The sequence below is a fragment of the Nelumbo nucifera genome, chromosome 2 (genome assembly GCF_055504915.1).
Source record: "Nelumbo nucifera cultivar China Antique chromosome 2, China Antique-T2T, whole genome shotgun sequence".
NCBI lineage: Eukaryota > Viridiplantae > Streptophyta > Magnoliopsida > Proteales > Nelumbonaceae > Nelumbo > Nelumbo nucifera.
The window spans coordinates 63,073,765-63,096,871 of record NC_142650.1 but is presented as its reverse complement, the minus strand read 5'-3'; the positions used below and the strand labels follow the sequence as shown (position 1 = coordinate 63,096,871).

Here is a 23,107-nt window from a genome sequence, read left to right as displayed (position 1 = left end):
GATTTGAATATACCTTAATCCAATCCGATCCATTTGCATCCCTGCTTCAATCAAAAACTATTTTGCTCATCATGGTCGGTAACTTTATATTTGGTTCCACTCTCAAATCCAAGTAAATATGCAATTACCACAACATTTTAATAACTATTTAGGGTTACAATATGATACTGAAAAAATTTATAACCAATCAACAAAGGGTGGAATTAGGATTTCTTTTTGAGGGGGACCAAAATTAATAAACATGGATAGGGGCCAAAAACTACTTAAATATGAATAAGAGTTAAAATATAAATTGGATTTAAATGAGTGTTGTGGGGATTTAGGTATAGGGGGGGCATGGCTCTCCCTCCGTCATCCCTTGGCTCCGCCCCAACAATCAATTAGAATCATTGAAGTTGTGGGTTTTACTTAGACGGGTTCGTATTGGAGTTTTATCAAAATTTGAATGGACCTGACCGGTTCGTATTATCTTCTTTTTACGGTTAAAATTCCCCTGTAAACATTTAGTTTTTACCTACGAAAAGGAGATAAGTCCTTGAAGAAAGAAATGCCAAATGCAGCCTAAAACAGCATAAAATGCAACTTGGACCAACCTAATAAAGGGAGATCATCGAGAACAAAAGTGAGTTATAAAGCAACTGGGAGACCTCATTAATTTAGATCAAATGGCCATATTTTATACACAAGTTACAAGTTACATTTTGCATAGATGTAATGATATCTAAATCAAAGCCGAGAGTTGGCTGAGGTTTGGTTGGGCTAGGGTTTGGCATTCAACAATATCAATGGGATTTTGACAAGGAAACAACGTCAACGGGTTTGGTTAGGCTCATTTTGGCCCAACTTGGATCTAGTTTCACTCTTACCAGGTAAATGTAATTACTTGGGTAAGTGTTTTTTTGGAAACACTTACCAGGTAATTGCATTTATCCATGTTCTTTTATTTCTCATGTAAATAAGGCAATGACCATTTTATCCATAGAAATCCATTATTAAAATAAGCATTTTTGTTTCATTCAAGTGTTGACAATTTTCCCATTTTGTGGGAAAGTTATTTATCCACCTAGAAGATGAATATCACTTTTTTGGGTAGTTGATAATAGGAAAATAAAATTTCCTTGATTCCCACATAAAGCTGAAAAAAGAACATGGGATTCTTGGTCAATGGGAACCAAAATCCCATTAACCAACTTTCCCCCCTCTCCAAATCTAAAAAAAGAACACCCCCTTAAGGCTATATTTGACTGGTGGTCATTTATGTTCACTTGTTAAAACCAAACAGGTCTATGTATCTCTTATTTTTATCAAACCAAATACAGTTTAAAAATAGTTTATATTCACTCGTTTAATAAAATACCGATGGATGCATAATCAGGTTGAATGTACCAATTGATGGTGGTGACTCAGTTGATAGGATATCTGACTTATTGTAACCGGGATCAAATCCCACTGCCCTTGGGGGGTTAAGGGGATAGGAGATGGGCATGGAATGTCACTTCATTAATTATAATTCGGGTCTTAATTTGCGTTCTGACTCCTATTTCAATCACATGGAGGGTTGATATGAATATATGATAGATCTGAAGCATTCATCATGTAGGGGCAGTGGTTAGCCATGTTTTTAATTTTCTAATGTTCATTAGACTTAAGTACTTTAACTTGTATTAGTGATTTCCACAGCAAGTTTTTCCATTTAAGTTCAGTTTGGAAAGAATAAAAATATAAATATGTACAATATAAATACATACAAAGTAATACAAAATATAAGGTTTTGCCCTCTACATATTTGTATTTATGCTCCTTCCAAACTGAGCCTTACAAATATAATTTTTCAATACAAAATTTACCCAAAAGTTTCCTTATTTAGGTCAAGTGACAATTATGAGAAAATAAAACTTGTAAACAAAATACATATTTTTATATATAATTTATCAAAACTCTAAAAACCATCAACAACAAATCAAAAAAGATATAGATTGAAGTAATGTAAAAGGATTTAACTTTTCATAATTCAACAATGAATATGACACTAAATAAAATGAAATTGGATTGGAAAAGCTTAGAGGAAGAAGATGATGTATAATTTATGAAACTCTAAATTGTAAACTAATTCCTTGAATCGACTCTATTATTCCCTGGTTGATTTGGGGTTGATTCCATAATTTCCATTACAAATCTAGCTGAGAAAGATCAAAAACCCGAATCGGTTAGCTGTGTTTTCAAGATCTAAAAGCATATTTCAGAAAAGTGACTTGAGTTATGGGACACAGGACCACTTGTTGCATTATAGGTTAGGACATGATAGATAGTCAAAAGATGATCAGGAAAATTGGTTAGGTCCCGCCAAAGAGATGTCTTACACCCCAAACCAACATGATCCTGTCCTTACACATTGCAACATTTTCAGATCAATTTAAAGAGCTGAAATAGAACTTTGGACCGCCATTCAAATCTTGCACAAAAAATTATAAGAGTTTATCATTTTAAGGTTATTATTGATCTAGTTAATTTTAAAAAATAATATTCCAAGGTGGGACCCTTAGATGGTTTATTATCATGAAAAATGACAAGTGTTCGGGTGATGGTTTAAATGGTTAAAGATGCCATGTGGCAACTTCCGTGGCCGTCCTTTCTCTTTAATTATGTCGACATCACGTGTAACAGAAGAGCACGACTAAGAAGGAGTGTCCTGTACGGACAAGGAAGCGGACTTTGTCAGGGAAGAGGAAACCTCCCGAAAACCTTGGCGGACGACCTCATCCCAACAACCCCAGAAGCCCTATCCATCTGGGACATGGACATTCAAATATAAATAGGTATTCCCCACTCGAGGTAAAGGACTTTTCGAAGAACATTCTTTGAATATCTCTCAACACTATCTCTTCGGCTCGGACCAACGTTATTTCAACCTACTCGGCTCGGCCACCTCTTTCTCTACCAAACTGACTTGAGCATCAGAGTACCTATCTGGGGAATAACTCCTCGGGCCTCTAACAATTCTCCTGGTTGTAGATCTTAGTGTGTAGTTTCATCCTTTCACCTTGGCCTTGTCCAATTGGCAAGATCATTTGATTGTGTCCTCGGTTCGAAACACTTTGGATCAAACAACATCAACAAGTAATGGGGGTGCAAACAAATCAAATATCCCGTGTCCCCTGACCCAAGCTTTTGCCTTCCAAAAATATCTAGCAATAGAGGATAAAGTATCATTTACAGACCACCTTCTACAATGTCAAACTGACCTAAGGAGCTCTGATCAATGCCATAGCATTTGGTTTTAACTAGGGATAGGGGTGCAACTGAGCCGAGTTAGCATTTTATATTACTTCGGGCTTGGTCTCTTGGGCCAGGCCCATTCAAAATTTGACAAAAGCCTAACTTGAGCCCGCCCCAAATTGCACTCCCTAACTAGGGATGCTAAAACATTGGTTTTGTTACAGGATTGTTTTAATCCAATCTCAAACCAATTTGACCAGACCCAATTTGGACCTACTCCATACCATAAATAGGGTGACGTAGGGGTGTCAACGAACCAGTTTTGGATTGGACTCCATCCAAACCAAAATCAATTTGGATGGATTGAATGGACCAACAAGACCTCTTGAATTGGACCAGTCCGGACTTAATGGTCTAAAGTATTTATTGGATTGGACTGGACCTGTTCCGTCCATAATAAATTTATATTGGATTGGGTTGGATTGAGCCAATATATGGTCCATTGATATAAGATAAGAATATATGTGTGTCAATTGACCAGATTTAGGTTAGAACTTAGAGTAATCTAAATCAAAACAAATTTGAACAGATTGAACAGTTCAGAGTCCAGACACTGAATTAGACTGATCCAAAATATTGATTAGATTGGATTGGACCTGATCCATTTGTAATGAACTCACATTGACTGAATCGGATTCGACCAAATCGAGTATAATTGACACCCCTAGGTAGGCGGGGCAGTGCTGTTATATTTGAGTGGCACATCATCACAGATAATCCCCTTCCCAAATTTTGGTGGTAGCTGGATTCAAATCCCAGTGTCTACTGGAACAAACCGGCTAACATACCAAGTGAGCCATTCCTCAGTTTATATGTCATTTCATATTATATTTTACATTTTATATATTTAATATTTATATATGTTATTTCATAGGCCTAGTGCGGCTGAGGCTTGGGCTTTTGTTTGGCCAAGCTGGGTCCCTATAGCCTTTATCACAGGTGGTAAGGCTGGCTTGGACCATGATCAGTCCTACAAGTCTCCATTTACAGTGACTCATTTGGAAGGAGTACAAATACAAATATATAGAATGCAAAACTTTTAAATTTGTATTATCTTATATGCATTTGTATTGTATATATCTGCATTTGTACTTCTTCCAAACTGAGCCATAATTTCAGTTCACTTGTACTGGTACAAATGCATAAGATTAAGTTCTGGCTTACTTTTAACTTGGGTTTTACTTTGTTTTCCTGTATGTTTTATTTTATCCCATCTGCATTATAAGACAAAATAAAACCTAAAATAAAAGGAACTAGAATTTGCACTTGACTCATTTACACTGCAATATTTTTGCAACCAGTGCAGAGTGAAGTTGCACTGCAAATAATTAAGGCCTAAACTTCAAATTATTTACTAAAAAAAGTGAAATTGTCTACTAAACAATTCATATGCCAATAAGTGGAGAGATCTCTTTTTATGTGAAAGTTCCAAATGTTCCGCCTATTTGGTATATATATAGACCGTATCACCTTGGGTGGGTTCTTTCTCTAGAGAAACTACACTTTTGCCACGTCCAAAAGTGATGCGATGAATTTCAACTTATCATTAGAAAGAGGTTATCTGAATTGCATGTTAAAAGTAGGAGAAATTAGGGGTGCAATTTGGGTGAGTCCAATCTGAGTATAAATCGATCCAGTCTGCATTTTTTGTATGGGCTAGGCTTGGATTTTTTATCTTTGGGCTGGGCCTAGACTCAACATCTTAGGCTTTATTTTTTATTTTTCAAGCTGAGCTCAAGCTGAACCCCTGTGTACATTGGGCTTATCAGGACCACTTGAGCCCAATTTACCAACCTGAGCCCAATCCGAGTATGACAATTTTCAGTTTGGGCTGGGCCTAGATTGAAAAGATCAGGCTTGATATTGGGCCCCATCCAGGCTTGAGCCTTAGCTGGGCCTAGATTGACCTTGAACCCAGTCCATCCAGCCGCACTTGCACCCCTAAAAAATAACTTGCTTTGAATTGGATTTTACAAAACAGCTTGTGTTCAGAATTTGCTAAAATTTGAACGGACCCTGCCGTATGGCCTGGGCCTGGTTGCTGTGTAAATTAAAACACTTAGGGCCCGTTTGATTTGCGTAATTAGGGGTCTGGAATCAGAATCTGAGTGGTTGGGTGGAATCAAAGTTCCACTCCCATTTCTGGTGGAATGGTAATCACTTATTTGAGGGAATGGCAATTCCCTCCCCTGGTTCCTGTATGAATCAAACAGATTATGAGAATAGACCATTCTAATTTTGGTTTTGAGGGATTTCAATTCTCATTCCTGACTATGAAACAAATGAACCCTTAATTCTCCTGAGACCCAGCAGGTAAAATTATCAAAGCAGGTGGCATTATTACTTTATCCAGCTTGGTAGTGACCTACTACACTAAGACAACTACCATGGTATTGGGCAAGAATGTGTTCCATAGGTGTTTTGCTTCACCAAGAATTTATTATTGGGATCCATCAATTTATTACTGTGGTGGAATATTATCATTGGTTTTACAGCCCGCTGAACAGCTAAAGCGATGGATTCCATGAAAATCTATTTGGTGGAGATGCTTGTTGATTGGGTGCTAGTAAGGTTTTAAAAACTGACCCGGAGTCAGAACCATTTTGGCCACTGGTTTCTAGGTCGACAATTTGACCGCACAATTCGAATGGCGGCCCGTTTCAACAAAAAATTATTAAAATAAAAAACAGCCAAAAACCATTGAATGGGTCAACAGTTTGACTGCCCAGGTCAGCAGGTCATTGATCAATTCAACGGTTTTTGGCCAAAAAACGGGTTTGAGATAAAACAAAATTGATTGCTTGAACAGTTCCTAAACCAAACGGTCCAACCGCCTTGGTCAACAACAGCTCAAAAACATTGGTTTAAAGTGCTTTAATTGCTATTTTTATAATAATTTCATTATGACAATCGTGAAATTAGATTTACTCCTCACTACAATTGTATATGAGGAACATCTTCACATTAATGACCACATCAAGTACAGGAGATATTTTGTGAGTAGAAAACCTGGTTTGACAAGCATATAGCATCTCAGAAAAGTCACTTTTTTTTCTTTTAATTTCAATAAGACAAATCACTTTGGTGATTCAAGATCACCAAGATTATTCAAGTAGCGTCATTTTGATGATTCAAGAACCTCTCCCTCTCATGAATCTTAACACTACTCATTGCAGTAACGTTTTTCATTAACATTTTCATTTTTTTTTCTTGATGTAAGCTGATTAAATGGAAAACTCATGCATCGGTGCTAAGCATCCACCAAAACTATGGAAGCAGAAGTGAAGAAATATGGAGCTATCATCCAAGTTAGAGTGATAAGGTGCATGGAATGTGGACCCGAAGAAAAAAGAAAAGATAAGCTACAGGGAATGGATGATGCTAAAATTGCCAGATTGTCCCGGCATGCTTTATTTGACATCATCTAAAGGGTGTTCACATTTTGACTGCCTACTATTTTGTATAATTTGCCCTTCGGATGCAAATGGATCGGATTGGATTTGAATTAGGGTATATTTAAATCCAATCCGATACTGTTCATGTTGGATTCGATTAAATTTGATAGGACTCGATTTGAATTCGAATCCTATTGGATCTTTGGATCTGATTTGATCCGACTTGTTTTTTTTTTAAATTAATAAATTATTAAAAGAAAAAAATAAAATATACTAATTTAAATAAAGAAAAAACAAAAAATATAAGTACTTTTTAATTATTTTCATCATATATATGCATTTTTTATAAAAATAAAATAAATAATATAAAAAAATTATAAAAATAATATATTTATAAATAAATAAATAACATATATATATGTATTATATATATTTATAAATATCTAACACATCGGATCAAATCTTCTCAGATCGGATAGGGAGTGATCCGAATCCGATCCAATTTCAAATCGAATCCTATGATCCGATCCAAAGATCCAACCATGGGTGATCCGAATTCAACCAAATAGGTTCGGATCATGATCTGATCCATTTGCACCCCTATATCCAACTATTTATTCTTCATACTTCATTGTGCCAGCTATTTCTTCGTTGTCTCATTATATTAATCACGTATCACTTGGGTTTCAGATGTAACTAGCTAATAGTAAGAGTGAACATTATTCGGTTAAAATTAAGCTGGAAATTTAGGGGATATCAATTGGGTTGATTCAGTTTTGGGGTTGAAATTTAGTTATTTCAGTTTGGTTTTGGTTTTTGGATTTGAAAATTTGATTAAACAAAAAAGTTGAATTAATTGAATTTCATTTTATATATGCATATCATCATCGTCATCATCTTCATCATCATTCATGTCTTATCCCAACTATATGGGGTCGGCTACATGAATCCTATTTCACCACTGTTCTATTTAAGCTTTAAAGGCAATATCTACTATTAAATTAATGGGAAACTCTATGATGCTGAAGAGATATATTACCAGAAAGGCTTTTACCGATCACAACCCCCTGTGAATTTTGATGAAAATCCATCTGATTAGTTATACTCTTATGATGCCAGTTGATTTGTTGTAAGTTTTTCTAATATCACATTTTACTGTCATCATAGTCAAACCTAGATTAATAGTGTTTAAATCATTTCTTACAATTGCCCATGTCTTTTTTGGTCTACCACTATCCTTGCTAGTCCCTTCAACTTGTATTTTTTAATCAGTGTTGTTGATGGTCTTCTATGCATATGATCAAACAATCTTAGTCTACTTTATCTCATTTTATCATATTGAATCTATTCTAAAGTTTCTATGGATGGCCTCATTCCTAATTCAAATCCTTTTTTAAGGATCTGTTCATGAATCCAAAACTTAACCCAAACATGATATAGTTGAAATCTTCAAATTAGGCAACTTGTAGCCTTGTTAAATGATAAGAGAGGAGAGGAGAGAGAAAATATGGGGTGAGATAGGGAGAAACTAAAAGAAAATTTATTAAAAAAGGTGGAGATAAATATTACGTCAATGACCCAGTAGTTGAGATTGAGATGATCGTCCCTCCAAATAGAGAAGCACAGGAAATCTTAGGCGTGTTCAATGGGCCTAAATGTGGACCATGTAATACCGAAAACCAATATTAAGAGAGAAAATGGACAAGTAAATACAAGATATGCATCATTTCAGCTTTAATCATGGATCATTATTATCATTCAATGTCCACGTCATGACCATCGGATTACATGATTGTAGTCAAATTTGAGAAAAGTAATAGCGTTCGGATGGTGAAATGGAGGATCAACCATATGGCTCATGATCAGCATCACATTCACATTAGATGCTTCTGGTCACCCTGCTTTGTCATTTTAGGGAATTAGGGTGTCTTTCGGTTTGAGAATTGGGGAGATTCAGTATAAAAAAACATAAGAGAAGGATAAAGGAAAGAAAGGAAAAAATTTGTCTTTCACTGAGGGGCATTTTCATCATTATAAATGGCACTATGATGACTGAGTGCATTTATTTAGGGTCCACACGCTGCATGGTGGATTTGAGTATGAGAGACTCAAAACCTTAGATAGCTGGACCAACGTTCAACATTGAGTAATGGCTTTTTTTAGGGCCTGTTTGGTATTTTTAAAGTTTTTTTTTTAATTTTTCAAAGACTGTTAGACCGGAAAACAGTCTTTTTTCATTTGACAACGAATATTGGGAAGCCGGAAAAAACTGCATCCTAAAAAGTTCACAGAATCCGAAACGACAAAAAAATCAGGCCATCCTTCCGTGCCTAAAATCTTTTGTATAACAGTTCGGTAGTCTACGGTAGATTAGAATACTAACAAACAGTTGATCTTTAAAAAATCGATTACCCTAAATACTAAATACATTTTTTGGCCATCCAGACTGTCATAAGATCTTCCTAAAAAGACTTGCCAAGGGATACTTAATAATTTCTATATTTAATTTACGATAGTTGATTATATAAGGCTATTGGCTTGGTAGTAATTGAATATTCTAGACATTGCTAATGATCCAGTAGTTTGGATGCATGGTCACTTAGAATCCTTCTAAGGCCGAGTTCGTTTTTTAATAAATAGGGATGGGTAAGTTGGTCAACAGAAGAGTTGATCAATTCACTTGTATTCATGTTTTGGTATTAATGGGTCCTATGGAAAAGAACGATTTCCGAGCTGTTCAGTTACTTAGATAAATATTAACCTCTACCCATTTACTAAATAACTTTCTCATTTATGGGGAAATTTGCTAATGCCTGATGAGACAACATTACCCCTTCAGTAATGACATTTTAATGGATAAAATTATTATTATTTAACTGTACTTCATAAACAAAAGAACATTAATAAGTGTACTTACCGGAGTAAGTGTTTCCCAGGAAACATTGCCTAGATAAGTGCATTTACCCAGGTAAATGACTTCCTGAAAAATGAACTAGGCCTAAAAGAAGAGGTAGGAGATCAAACTTGCGTATCCGTGCAAGGCTGGTTCATAAGGTATCCTGCTGGTTGTAATGGAGGCTTGGGATGGAATCTTGCCTGCACAAAAAAAAGGGCTGGTTGGTGAGGTCAATGAATCTCACTTGTGACCTACTCTCAGTCCTCACCCCATGAACCCCCTGTTATTTGAATCATCATCATCATTTAAGCCTTGTCTCAACTATATGGGGTCGGCTACATGAACCCCGTTACTTCATTTTATTCTATTCTCTGTCATATCCATTGTCAAATTATGGAAACATGATAATATATATTACTTAAATTTGAATTAGGACACAACATGTTTTTATATCTATATGTGGCCCACATTATTTAGTCCTCTTTTTGGGAGGGAGGCCTACCCAATTGTGTGAAGGAGAAATCCCCATCTCTAAGGGCTTTCATTAAACTTATATAAAATAGTTATGAAGGTTCTGGTTGGCCACAGGCCAAGCCCTGGCTGGCCCTATGGCCCTCATGTACCCTTGTCAAAACCTGTCCCATGCGCTGCTGGCCTCACCCCTATTCTCACTTTGCCCTACAAGCATGGAGGATTTCTCAAGAGATCCATGCATGGGCGTTTTGTTTCTATCTGAACAGTGTATCTTCAGTTTGAAGAAGGGTGCAATTCAATGGATAACTTGGCTATGCCATGTGCTTAGTTACAAATACAATGAAATGAGGGACAAAATGAGGTAAAAATTTGCTAAATTTTGGACTGAATGTCTCACTGGTAGCCTTAATATACCTGAAACTTGGATGAGTCTTCCGGCAAATGGTTCAAGTTACTGACCCATGAATGACCCTTTGACAGGTTAAGAGACAACCTAATTAAGTATACAACTGATCCGAATGGATTGGCTGATCACCAAGACCCACTCTGGTTAAGGCAATCCCAATATGATCTGCTCCAATCTAAATCCGATAATATTTACCTTAAAACTTAATATGCATCAATTACTAAAGTTGGTTTGAATATTTTATTGCTAAATAAGTAGTCATAGTTTCAAGTATCATAAAAGTTAGTATTAAGTCATCTTATTCATTACATATGATATTAAAGTCACTTATAGTTTATTTTATTAACAACATATAATATTCTCATAATTTAAAGTTTAGTTTAGTTTACTAATGGTGTGCAATATTCTAATCCAATGGATAAAATTTCATTTCTATCTAAATATTAATTAACATGAATATTGATGGATCTCAATTGTACCTAGTCCAAGATAGCAGACAGCATCAAAGAATTTAATTGAATTCTATATATGGTCAACAGATAAGAAAGCACTATTGCCATCATACTCATATCACATCTTAGAACATCATTACAGAGAGCTCTTTAAGGAAGTCTCATAGTACAAAACTCAAGACACTGATAAACACCTATTTTGATCAGTTGATCTAATTAGCCGTACTTCCATCTAGTTGGCATGAACAACAGACAGACCCTAATTTGGCAGAACAAGTTATTCTTCTAACCACCCTAGCTATGTTTTACTTTCTTTGTACAAGATTAGATTAATACGTTCAGCATCTCATTCCATATATCAGGTACCCCAGGAAGGCACCAGTGGCTACAGTCAGAGGTGTAGTCTGTTGGGTGCTGCCTCTGCTGCTCATCCAAAGCCCTGGAGTATACTGATGGATGGGCGTCTCTTCGAAATGCAGACATTCTTGTGATATCATGCAAGTAGACTGGGAAGCTCATTCTCTCTAGTACTGCTTCTAGAATTGGCAATTGTTCAGGAACATGAGGTTGGTGATTGAAGTTCCTCAATGGCTCCCTCTGATTGTAGCATTTCCAGCCATTTTCTCTGCAAGGCACCCAAGTGTTCCTCCAGTTAAAAAACCAACTGATGTTTGTTCAAGTATGAGCAGTGAATCAGTGGAGGCATCTTACCTGTTATGCCTAGGCGAGATGCTCCGAAAAATGACTCGGGTTCGCTTGGGGTCTAGGTTTAAGTCTACCCATCTAGCCCATGTAGTTAGACCCTTCTCATAGGCAACCATTGGGTTCAAGCTTGTGATCATACTGTTTCCCTCCATGTAAAAGTCCACCCTGCAACAACCCACAGTTTGATGATGCAAATAGCCAGGCTGCCAATTATTCAATCTATGCTAATAATATGCCCCAACAATCATGTCCACCTACAAATCAAAGTAATATGAAGCATCCAGGTGCAGCAAGTTTTGACAAGAACAGAATTTAATAAGGGAAAAAGAGAGTGATTGTTGCAGGATCCTCTTACGAGCTCCATTTCCCAGAGTGTGTCCACCAGTGAGCTGAATCAAACACAAGAATATCAACTCCTCTCCAGAATTTTGCATTCTCTTCAATCAAATCCAAGTGCAGAATTCTTTTGTTTTGGGGTCCTTCCTTCATTTCAACCAGATATGGAGCCCAAGAAAACTCAATTGACATCTCAAAATCCTGCAAGTATGAGCATGTTACTACTGGATAGATAGTGAGAATCAATCTGTACAGGGAAAAACTGAAACTACAGGAGACCATCTCTGCACAAACATCCTACCAAGGCATGGAAGGCCATAGATGGACCATTATAGGTAACTGTCTTCAGCTCAGTAGGAATAACTGCTTCCACAAGGCACACAAGAGACTCCCATTGATTCCTCATTATGGAATCTCCTACCAGCATTATCCTTTTCCTTCTCATCCTTGCAAGAAAATCCAATGCATCAAACCTGAATCATGGTAACAATTTCTATTTAATAACTTCATATTTCTCAGAGGCTGCAAGAAGTAATACACAACAAACAGAAACAGAAGCACCCATTTTCAATTTATATCAGTTCTGCAGAGAATTTAAAATCCTTAATTAAGATGGTAAAATACATGCTTAATTATTTTCCAATCTTCCAATCACCAAAAAGCTTCAGAATGCCAAAATTCTGGGCTCCTCAAGAGAATTATCTTTCATTTACCTGGGAATTGAACATCCATGAGGCTTCCACTTCCACTTCTCATAGTCAGAATCCGGCCGACCATTTCTCCGGCAGCTCACCGGAATACTAAGATAAGGACATGTTGTATCATAAAGAGGGTACGATTGATCATAAACCCATTTCCCCTCAGTCATATCACAGCTGTTCATGGAGGTCGGCTGACCTTGAACCATGTTTACTTCATGGTCTTTTTCTTCCAACCATGAGTCCTTCCCTAGGCTGGACTGAGAGCATTCTCCATTGAAGAATCTCAGAGAGAAGATGAATACGAAGAAGAGAAACCAAGTGTTGGGTGTAATTTCACCCATTGAAGTTACAGACAAGTTGTTAGAAGAAACTAAGAGGGAGATTGGTTGAGTAATATTGTGTGAGACTGTCCTGTCCCATAACCCAAACCAAGGGCCAAAGGGCCTCACCACTTATACGTCTCCTAAGTTGACTAGATGTAATTCATTTCGGCATGAGTTACGCCGTGAGCTGGACCATGTGATGCAACTTTTTCTTTATTTACCTGAAGCCATGATTTCCTGCAATTGATTTTGTTGGCCACGAGAGAGAGAGAGAGAGAAAGAGAGAGAGTCTGAAACAGTGAAATGTAGGTGGTTTACCAAAGCCCCGTGATACAAGGTTGTACTAAGGGCATGCGCATGATTGTTGTTTTTCAATGTGAAGAAAAGAAAGGGATGACCACTTGTGAGCGTATGAAGAAGACGAGTAGCAGAATAATGGGGAGAAGTGGTGCCCCTTCAATGGGGCCGGGGGATCCATCATGTATTTCTATTCTAATCTACAATATTTTGATTAAGTCAGATCAAGCCAAGCATTACGTTAATGGCACCTTCCAGTGGTCCCGTAAAGGGTATCGGTTTTGGATTGGACCCCGTCCAAACCAAAATCAATTTAGTCGGGTTGGACGGACCAATAAGGCATATTGAATTGGACCAGTCTTGACTTAATGGTCTAAAGTGTTTATTGGGTTGGATTGGACCTGGTCCATCTATAATAAATTTATTTGAACTGGGTTGGATTGAGCCAATATATGGTCCATTGGTAGAAGATATATAAGAATATAGGGGTCAATGGACCAGGTTTGGGTTAGAATCAATCTAAATTAAAACAAATTTGAACAGATTACATGATCTATATATTAAATTAGACCCATCCAAAATATTTATTGGACTGGATGGAACATAATCCATTTATAATAGATTCATATTGAACTGGACCAGATTAGACAAAATCTAATCCAATTGACACCCCTACCCCGTAACCCGAGTCGACAATGAGCCAGGGCCAATTTTAGCTTGGGTCCAGGCCTGGCCCTGCCTACACAGCTACACTCCGAGCCTGGCCCTACACCGGTCTAGGTGGGGCTTCTGGTCTTATAAATGATATAATATAATAAATAATAATTTAATATTATACGTTATATGAAAACTGCCAATGTTAGGACCGTGTCCAATCTACCTCTCTTAAGACCCCACATAATTGGGACCAACATTAGGTAATGGCTAGGGTGCAACTTGGGTCGGGTAGGATTAGAAATTTGTTAAAGTTTGAATGGGCCATTAAGCCCGAAATCCCGAGCCCGATGTAGGGTAAGTTCTTCAAATCGGATACCTGACTTACTAGTACTGACCTATAATAGGACACATATGTTAGTCATGTGTCTTAAACCCAATAATGTAATACCATTAGGAGGGGCACTCTTTGTACTATTTACATTTAGTATTAATAAATGGACATTTTACATTCATATCTTTTTCTTATAATTTACATGAATAGTTCTTAGTGGTATTAATACTAAATGTACTATTTACATTTAGTATTAATAAATATATTTATTTTGGTACAAGATTTTTAAATAGTTCTTAGTGGAAAAATTATCAATACGGCTTTGATAATCTAGATAGATTGATACATATTATGTTTGCTTTTATGGGGTGATGAATTTCAAATTACTTGTATGGAAACATTGAAGCAAATATGTGAACAATAAGGTTGTTCATAATAAGACCCAAATCGACCAACACAGATCGATCCAACCTGAGTCGGTCGGGTTTTCTTTAGCACTGATTGGTTTTGGGTTATAAAAAATCATAAACCAATGATTCGGTTTGGTTTCAGTTTTCATGTGTAAAAACCAAAACCGATCCGACCCGAACCGACTTAGTATTTAGTTTGTAGTTAATAATGACATTAATGGCAAGTTAATGTCTCTATCCTAGTTAATTAAGTTGTCTCTATCCTAGTTACAACCTAACTTAATTTTTAGTCTTCTAGTTAGGAATGACATTAATGGCAAGTATTGTAAGACAAGGAATCCCTAGTTCTACTCCCTACACCTTTCCTCCTTGAGATGATAACTTCTTGCATCTTTTGGAAAAGTTTAAAGAAAATAATCAAAGGGTCCTAGTTTCTAAGGTCTTTTACACCAAATAGGCAATCAATTACAATTAGAATTATGTGTCATTTTTTACTTAGATTAGAAGGTTTCTTGAAATATACAAATTTTAGTCTTCTTTCTCTAATACAATTTGACTTTCTATTTTCTTGATAACTTCTAACTTGGTCTGCCCCCCTTAACCCCTTAAACTCTGCTCCCTCCACAACTGGATCCATGGATGGGCCACAAAACATTAAAGAAATGCTGGTTTCCTTTGGGAATGTAGAGTCATAAATGAACACTTGAACAGCAACTGAGTCACCACTAAGTAGAGCTGAAACCGACTCAAACCGGTTAGGTCGGTTTTGCTCAACACAGGGTCGGTTATGGTTTCAATTCCAGGTAACCCGACCAGGTCGGGTCAGTTGAAAAAACATCAATAAACCGATCCAACCTGACCCGCGAACAGCCCTAGTGAACAAGTTCACTAAACTTGACTCATTAATAGAATAATTACATGCAATCTTTTGTCAATAACCGATTTTATCACTACAATTGTGTGGATGATCCTTAGACTTAAGACATCATGGCTACCTTATGCAAGAGTAAATACTTGTACCCTAATGAGGTGATATAAGCATACACATGTTGTCTATATATGGTGACTTGTACATTGAAGTATGTAAATGTACAAAATGGAATTTGTAATTCTCCTTGAGGAGAGAGAATGTCCTATGCAACTAAGATTGATGTGACTTAGTAAGTCTTTGGCAAGGCAAAAGAGTTCCAAGTGTTATTATATGAGTCGTCATTAATTCAATAGGGCATATAATTGAGCCAATAGGGTTTGACATATTTACCATGACCCTTTACTCTTTCGAGATATTGTATAATAGAAAGATCCTATTACACTATACATGGAAAGGTTTAATATGCCAAATTCAAATTATTAAGGTAGTCATGACTAGACTAGTTCATGGGTTGGGTAGCCCAATGGGCTGGTTCGGCCTGACCCATTCTAAATCGGACTTGAACAAAGTTTTAAGCCCGTAGGTTCAGGCTCTAAAAATTGGGCCTGACTATTTTTTCAGATTGGACTTGAGCTTTCCCAAATAAGGTAAGCTTCATAGTATTATATATAATAAAAAAAAGATATATATTATATAATAATAAAATTAGTTGTGAAAAAAGTATTATATAATATAATATATAGAACATTATATAATATAATGTATTATTAATGATATACTATTAATATAATATTAAACATCTACCTTGATTGGGCTTTATATAGGGCCAAACTCGAGTTTAAGATTTAGGCTCAATGGTTAGTTGGGTTTGGGCTTAGGCTTGGTCATTTTCTATTTATAAAGAGATAAAGTTCAAACCAAACCTGGCCTGGCCCAACCCTTGAACAAGTCTAGTCATGACATACTGATAAGTGTCACTAATGACATGTGAAACTCTTGTGAATAAAGGTCAATTGTTCACATTTAAGAGAGAATTAAAAGAGTTTTAATTTAACTTAATCGAAAGAGGAGTTCCATTTGGGATAATGAACAGTTTAATATCATGTGTCGCTGTAGAATAGTGTTGAACATAAGAGGTCACACACATTAAGGAGCAAAATGTAAACAAAGTATGAGTCTGATCACTAAGATCTAGGAGTCTTAGTGGAGGGAATTGCAATCAGGAATGGCCATTTTCCCCATCCTCCACGGGTACTTGACTTCCCTGACCTAATGGGGTCGGGCATGAGGAATGAGGTTCCTGTCCCACCCTGACCCCGATTATATATATATATTTTAAATTTTTTTATTTATTTTAAGTAAATTTATTTTTCAAAAATACTATTAATTAAAAAATTTCAGAGATTTGGGTCTCCATAGGGAACCTGAGATGGAGATTTATTTCAAAATCAGGGTTAGAGACAAGATTGACTTCAGTTAGGACAAGCCCATGCTCACACCATCCCAACAGCCTCTTGTAACCTTGCATCAGGAATATCTCCCCGTGAAATAAAGCACATGAGTGGGGAGATATTCCCAATGCAAGGTTCTAAAGGCTGCTCAAATGGGTGTTGCCCTAACGGAAGCCAAACTCGTTGGAGACGTGGAATATGATCCTAATTGCAATTATCCAAACCTTATGAGATAAGTTTCCTAATTGAAAATAGAACAGAACTCTATATAAGGAATGCATGGGGCGCCCTTAGGGTTTAAGATAAAAGCTTTTAATGCTGCAATTCTAAACCCTAGAAACATATAGATTGCTAGCACATTTTTGGAGCCACCCCTTACTCTCCCTCTTCCTCTCTTGGATCAGACTCTATGAAAGGTTTAGGAGCTTTGATCAATTATTTCTTTGTGTGGAGAATCTTCAAAGCCAAACAATTGTGTGGTTGCGAAAAGGGAACCAAAGCAATTATTTGCACACCTTTATTGGAAATCGATCTAAATGGAGGTATACAATTTTTTATTTATTTTAATTAGGGTTTTATGTATTACCATGGACGTGATCTAGAGATGGTAATTTGACCCATTCCCTTAAGGCCCCACCCCAGTCGGGCGGGGTTTTTTATCATTGACCGGGGTTTGGGGAAACCCAAAACTCTAGGAATTGAGGACGGTGCGGGGTTGGTATTTGTCCTCCCCACCTTGACCCCGGCCCCAAACCTGCCCTGACTATAGTATATAACATACCATAATATTATATTATATAGGGAAAATTCTCAATTAGTACCTATACTTTGAGCCTAGTGCCAATTTGGTCCCAGAACTTTAAAACGAGACAATTCAGTAACCGAACTTTCAAAACGTACCAATCCAGTACCTGCCACTAATTAGCGTTTAAGTGGATACAAATGCCTTTTAGGTATTATCTAATTTTCATTATCAACCATCCATCTTCATATTTTCTTTACTTCTTTAACTGACTCAGGTTTAGTTTTCTCCTCAGTCTCTTCCCCATGATGGTGACTCTCAAGCTTCTCCTCTTCGAGCTGTTTTACCTGATTTTTTTTTCTCAACAGAAGACTCTAATAACTTACTCTGCTCCACACCCTCCTCAAACTTATTTTGCTCTGCAGCCTCCTTGCCACTATTAAGTTGTTGCAATTCAAACCCAACAGTCTCTGTAATAGAGGTCACAGTTTCCTGATTGATGATTGCTACTTTGTAGTTAATTGTTTCATGTTACCGGGCTGTTGTAATTCATGTTCAACAGCTTCCCTAACCATAATTTGAGATTTTGGACTTTCTTCTACTTCCACAGAAGATACTAATTCATTTTGCTTCTCTACCTTCTCCTCACTGTCAAGATGTTGCAATTTCAACTCAACAGTCTCTGTAATAGAGATCAGAGTTTCCTGATTGGATTTACTGAATAAAACTAATAGAACTTTACGCCAACATTTCGGGATTTCGTCCAATGCATTACAGCCAATTCCAATTTTCCACTAATTAATTTTGCTGGTATATGAATTCAGAAAAAATTGATGAACCAAAGCACATGATTCCATACCTTCGGGCAATCGGGCGCTTATCAACGGAGAACTTAAGAATTGTCTCAAAAGGCAACTTCACTGCATCCTAGTCCTCCAGTTCACAGAAACCTCAATGATTTTATCAGATACCGCACGGTTTCCGTCAATACAGTTTCTTGCGGTCTATTTAGTAGCTTAACAAGTACTATCACGGCCTCACTCACCTTCGACTGGGGCACCGATTCCAACGGAACAAGAGGAATCAAAATAGAGAGTAGCGAAGATAGAGCACCAATAGCATCGGAGTCTAGAGTCTCAGAAGCATTCGTTAATAGCTGTTATCACTGCAGCGAAATAGGCAGGTGGAGTAAAGGAGAGACCTTCGTCTTGGAGCATGGCTCTCATGGTGGCCGTAGAAGAGGAGCGGCGGATTTACCGTATCGTTCCATTAGTCTCTGACAGAGGTCTGTATTTCTGTCGAAGGTACCGTTTGCAACTTCTACCTCTTCTTCATCTTTGCCTTCCATGGCGTCCATGTCTTTTACTGGTCTCTTCTTCATTGTTGTTGAAGAGCTCAACACCTCAATTTCAACGTTTTGGCAGCCAGGAGGATCAGAGTTCAAAGTTCGAATTATTAATGGCTTCCAAGCTGTTCCAATTCCAACTCTATTTGAGTATTTCACGTTTCTCCTCAATTGAAAGCTTTCCATGGTATCACTATGGTTGGAAGGCATTTCCTCGACATTGCAAGTCCTCTTTACACAAGATTTATCTCCCTTTTGAACACTCAATTCTTCAAATTCGACTAGTTTCACACCGCTTGAAGAACCACCATCGTATTCTGGAACTGGTTTTTCCTCGACTATAGGCTCCGTTTCCATTGCTTCATCCAAGATCCTGTTCTACGAGATCATCAGAAGTAGAATCTGCTCCATTGACAAAAACATAAGAAGCATCGGCGTCGTCCTTGGCATTGGCATCAATCTCTTCTGCACCGTCATGCACAATGCAATTGTATTCAGAACCGATCTTCCCAGCGTCCTAAAAGAAAAGTTGAACGTAGGCTTTGGTGTTTATGACAGTTTGGGCTCTGTTTTAACTTCTTAGAAGAAGATGATGAATAGTATTTTATTTTTAAGGGTAATTTTGATATTTTAAAAGTTTTTAAGTTACAAATATTTCATTTGATACAAACTGATGGTTTGTAAACACGAGGGTACTGGATTGACATGTTTTGAAAGTTTGGATACCGAATGGTCACATTTTAAAGTTTGGGGATCAAAGTGGCACTAGACCCAAAGTATAAGGTACTATTCAGAAAGTTTCCCTATTATATATATATAACTGTTAATATATGTTATATTATATTATAATATTATATATTTTTATACTATATTATATTACATAATATAAAATAATTCTAGGTAAGTTTAAAAAAATAAATTTATAAGTATACAAGTAGGAATGATTGAGACGGAGTAGAGTAAATTTGGGGATTCCCATTCCCCGTGGGGATGGGATGTAGATAGGATTTCTAGCCCTGCCAAGGTTTGGAGTAGGGCATTTGAATTTAGGGTCGGGGACGAGGTAGGCAAAAACCAGCTTGCACCGCCCTATTTCCATTCCTAATGTGATCTTGGTTTTATCAAATTTCTTGAAAATTTTAAATTTCCATTGCAAAATAATTTAAGAAACCACTATCTCTTTATTGCAAAATAATTTTAAATTTCCATTGCAACTATGCATATTCTTTTGTTTGAGATTAATCTAATTTTGGGTTTCTTATTTAGGGTCTGTTTGGTTTATAGTTAAAATCAGAATCAAAATTGGAATGGTCTATTCCTTCCGCATGTTTGGTTTATACAGAAATTGAAATCAGAATTAGAATTAATTGGAATGGATTCTCATTCCCAAGAGAGGGGGAGGGAATGGCCATGCCCTCAAATGGGGGAATGCCATCCCACCAGGAATGGAAATGAGATTTCGATTCCACCCAACCAAATGGTTGGACCATTCCAATTCCCTATTCCTGTGAAATAAATGGACCTTTAACTTAGAAAATTAGATCAGGTTTAATTTGTAATTGGTGACCTATATTGAAAGTCTTTGCAGTGAATCTTTTATTTGAATTAAGAAAATTTAGTATGGACATCATTTGAAGTTTCTTTTAGATGGCTGCATGCTTGAAATGAGTACTGGTTTTAAGAGTGCAGTTAACTTCTCTCTAAATAATCTGAATGTTTCCTTCAACTTTCGACCATATCAATTGCTATTTCTACTTTAAACATTTTGGTTGATCAATACAAAAGGTATGAGTTTTCACATCACATGTGAGAATTACTTCAACTATAATGATTAGACTTTACCCCTCCCAAGAAACACCAATTTGATGTTTCTAGAAACGGCCTGTCGCACATGCATTTTCAAGGTATGCCTATTTCAATTATAAATAGCCTCAAATAACAATTGTATGTTAATTTATATTAATCAAACCAAAACATTTCAGGTATAAAGAGTAATGATACCAAACACCTGGATTAGGTGATTGAGAGGGTGAAGGTGGGATTTGATGATCCCCAGGTTCACCAATCAAGCCAACTGGTGCTTTCTAGTAAGAGCATTATGCTAACAAAACTCATCAATGCTTCAAAAACTGGTGCTTTATACATCCATAGTACAAAATCATGTATTTCTATGTCAATACCAATAAAAACTAGAAGTACGGACAGGCCCAATGCAGATTTCTGATTTCCATTAGCAGATCAATTTGGATTTGATATACAAGAAATCAGATTGGCGCCCCACAACACCATCCACCTGTGTATTGCGAACATCTCAAGTATGGGAGTTGTTCCCAATGCATGCTGAGATGTGCATGTGGGGTGCCAATCTGATCTCAGACTAGAACTAGATGACTTAAACCTTCCTACTATTGAGAGAGTCTGGATCTCCTGCTCACAATAATTCTATTCACGTTTACCTACATATTATCGCAGCCACACATAGAGAACATCTCGTCCTCCTACATATTATTATGCATGAGGTAATGTCTTGTGATTAAACGTGGGCAGAATTATTGTGGGCATGAGATCGGGAGTCCTATTTTGATTGAATTGGTGTGTATCCATCAAAAATCAAAATTTAAACAGCGCCTCTTAAAAGCTAGGTGGTTAGAGGTGACTTTGAGTAAGGCTATATGCAGCTGGCCTAACTTGAGCCCAACCCGAACTTTTGCATGAATTAGGCTCAGCCTGAAAGCTCGGGCTCAACCATAACTCATGTTGGACTTGGGTAACTGGAGCTCAGATCGGGTCTGATCCAATCCTACCCAATCAAACCCAACTCAAATCTGACCCACCTTCTATGACTTGCACCGGAACCAAAACAAATATTTGTTTTCAGCTAAAAAAACCCATTTAAAGTCTAAATGAAAGGTAGAGGTGCTAAAATGTGAACGAGAAAGCTTTTAACCCCGACAAATTCATCCAAGCCCAGCCAATCTCACCCCACCTGTATAAGTCCGAACCCGACTTGAACTATGTTGGATTTAATTTGGGCTGGGCTTTGCCAGATCCAACTGGCCTGATTCTCTTGTAACGTGAACTATGTAATTCCTAAAAATGGTTGAGACCCGTTGAAAAGTAATTAAATTCTCAACTTAACCCGACCCAAGTTGCACCCAAAGTTCAACTATTTAGAGTTGGGGTAGGGTTTACTGCATCCCAACCCAATCCAACCTGAGTTGCAAGATTACCACAGATAATGCATACATGCATGACAGTCTGTCACTCGATTCTGTGACACTTGGGTCATTTGCTAAAACCTAACCTATATGGCTTGCGTATCACTAACACCCCCATATAATTTGTAATTGCTTTATTTACGCGGGCCTTGGCAGAATTTTTGAGAAATTCGACAAAAACCTTATTTTCGTTTATGGGTGTTAACGGTATTCGAAAATTCGATTTTCGAATTTGATATTTGATATAATCGAATCGAATTCGGATAATTCGAATATTTAAACGGTCGAATTCGGATATCCTATTTTTACTGAATAGTTAATCGGATTCGAATTCGGATATGACCTGATTTGATTCGATAAATATCTGAATTCGATTGATTATTTAATTCTTATATAATATATAATATTTTATATAATTTATATATAATAATTAAGTTACATAAATATAATTTATATATTTATATACTTTATATCAATAAAATATTTATTTTATATATTTGTTAATTATATAAAATAATTAATTAATCGAATTCAAATCAAATCGAATATTTGAATATTTGAATATTTAATCGGATTCGAATTCGGATATTAATTTTCAATATCCGTCGGATATCGAATCGAATTCAGATATCGGATTTTCTAATCAAATTCGAATTCGGATATTGCTTGATTCAATTCGTTACCTTCTCAAATGGAAAATATTAGATTGATGCACCATTATACCTTGTATAAATTATTTTATGTACAAAAGCCTTCCATTCTATCCTTTTTTAAATCATTTTGCATACAAAATTACTGAAATAACTTTGTTTTAACTCAAG

At 36.6% G+C, this 23,107-nt stretch overlaps 1 protein-coding gene across 1 annotated transcript; it reads right to left on the bottom strand.

Annotated features, from left to right (window-relative positions):
• Window positions 1-10,949: 10,949 nt before the first annotated feature.
• Window positions 10,950-13,079, bottom strand: TBL36 (TRICHOME BIREFRINGENCE-LIKE 36). The gene is made up of 5 exons (XM_010273377.2): window positions 12,654-13,079; window positions 12,242-12,413; window positions 11,960-12,141; window positions 11,611-11,769; window positions 10,950-11,524 (listed from the first exon to the last, which is right to left on the bottom strand). Exons 1-5 carry the CDS (start codon window positions 12,980-12,982, stop codon window positions 11,224-11,226), a joined length of 1,143 nt encoding a protein of 380 aa, XP_010271679.1. The 5' UTR covers window positions 12,983-13,079; the 3' UTR covers window positions 10,950-11,223.
• Between the last annotated feature and the right edge of the window lie 10,028 nt (window positions 13,080-23,107).

Bases quoted from the DNA above. Each gene is read 5' to 3' on its own strand.
- TBL36 (XM_010273377.2), bottom strand. From the start codon at position 12,982: ATGGGTGAAATTACACCCAACACTTGGTTTCTCTTCTTCGTATTCATC. The intron at 12,414-12,653 runs GTAAATGAAAGA...ACCATGATTCAG, and splicing joins CATGGATGTTCAATTCCCAG to GTTTGATGCATTGGATTTTC. The intron at 12,142-12,241 runs GTAGGATGTTTG...TCATACTTGCAG, and splicing joins CTATGGCCTTCCATGCCTTG to GATTTTGAGATGTCAATTGA.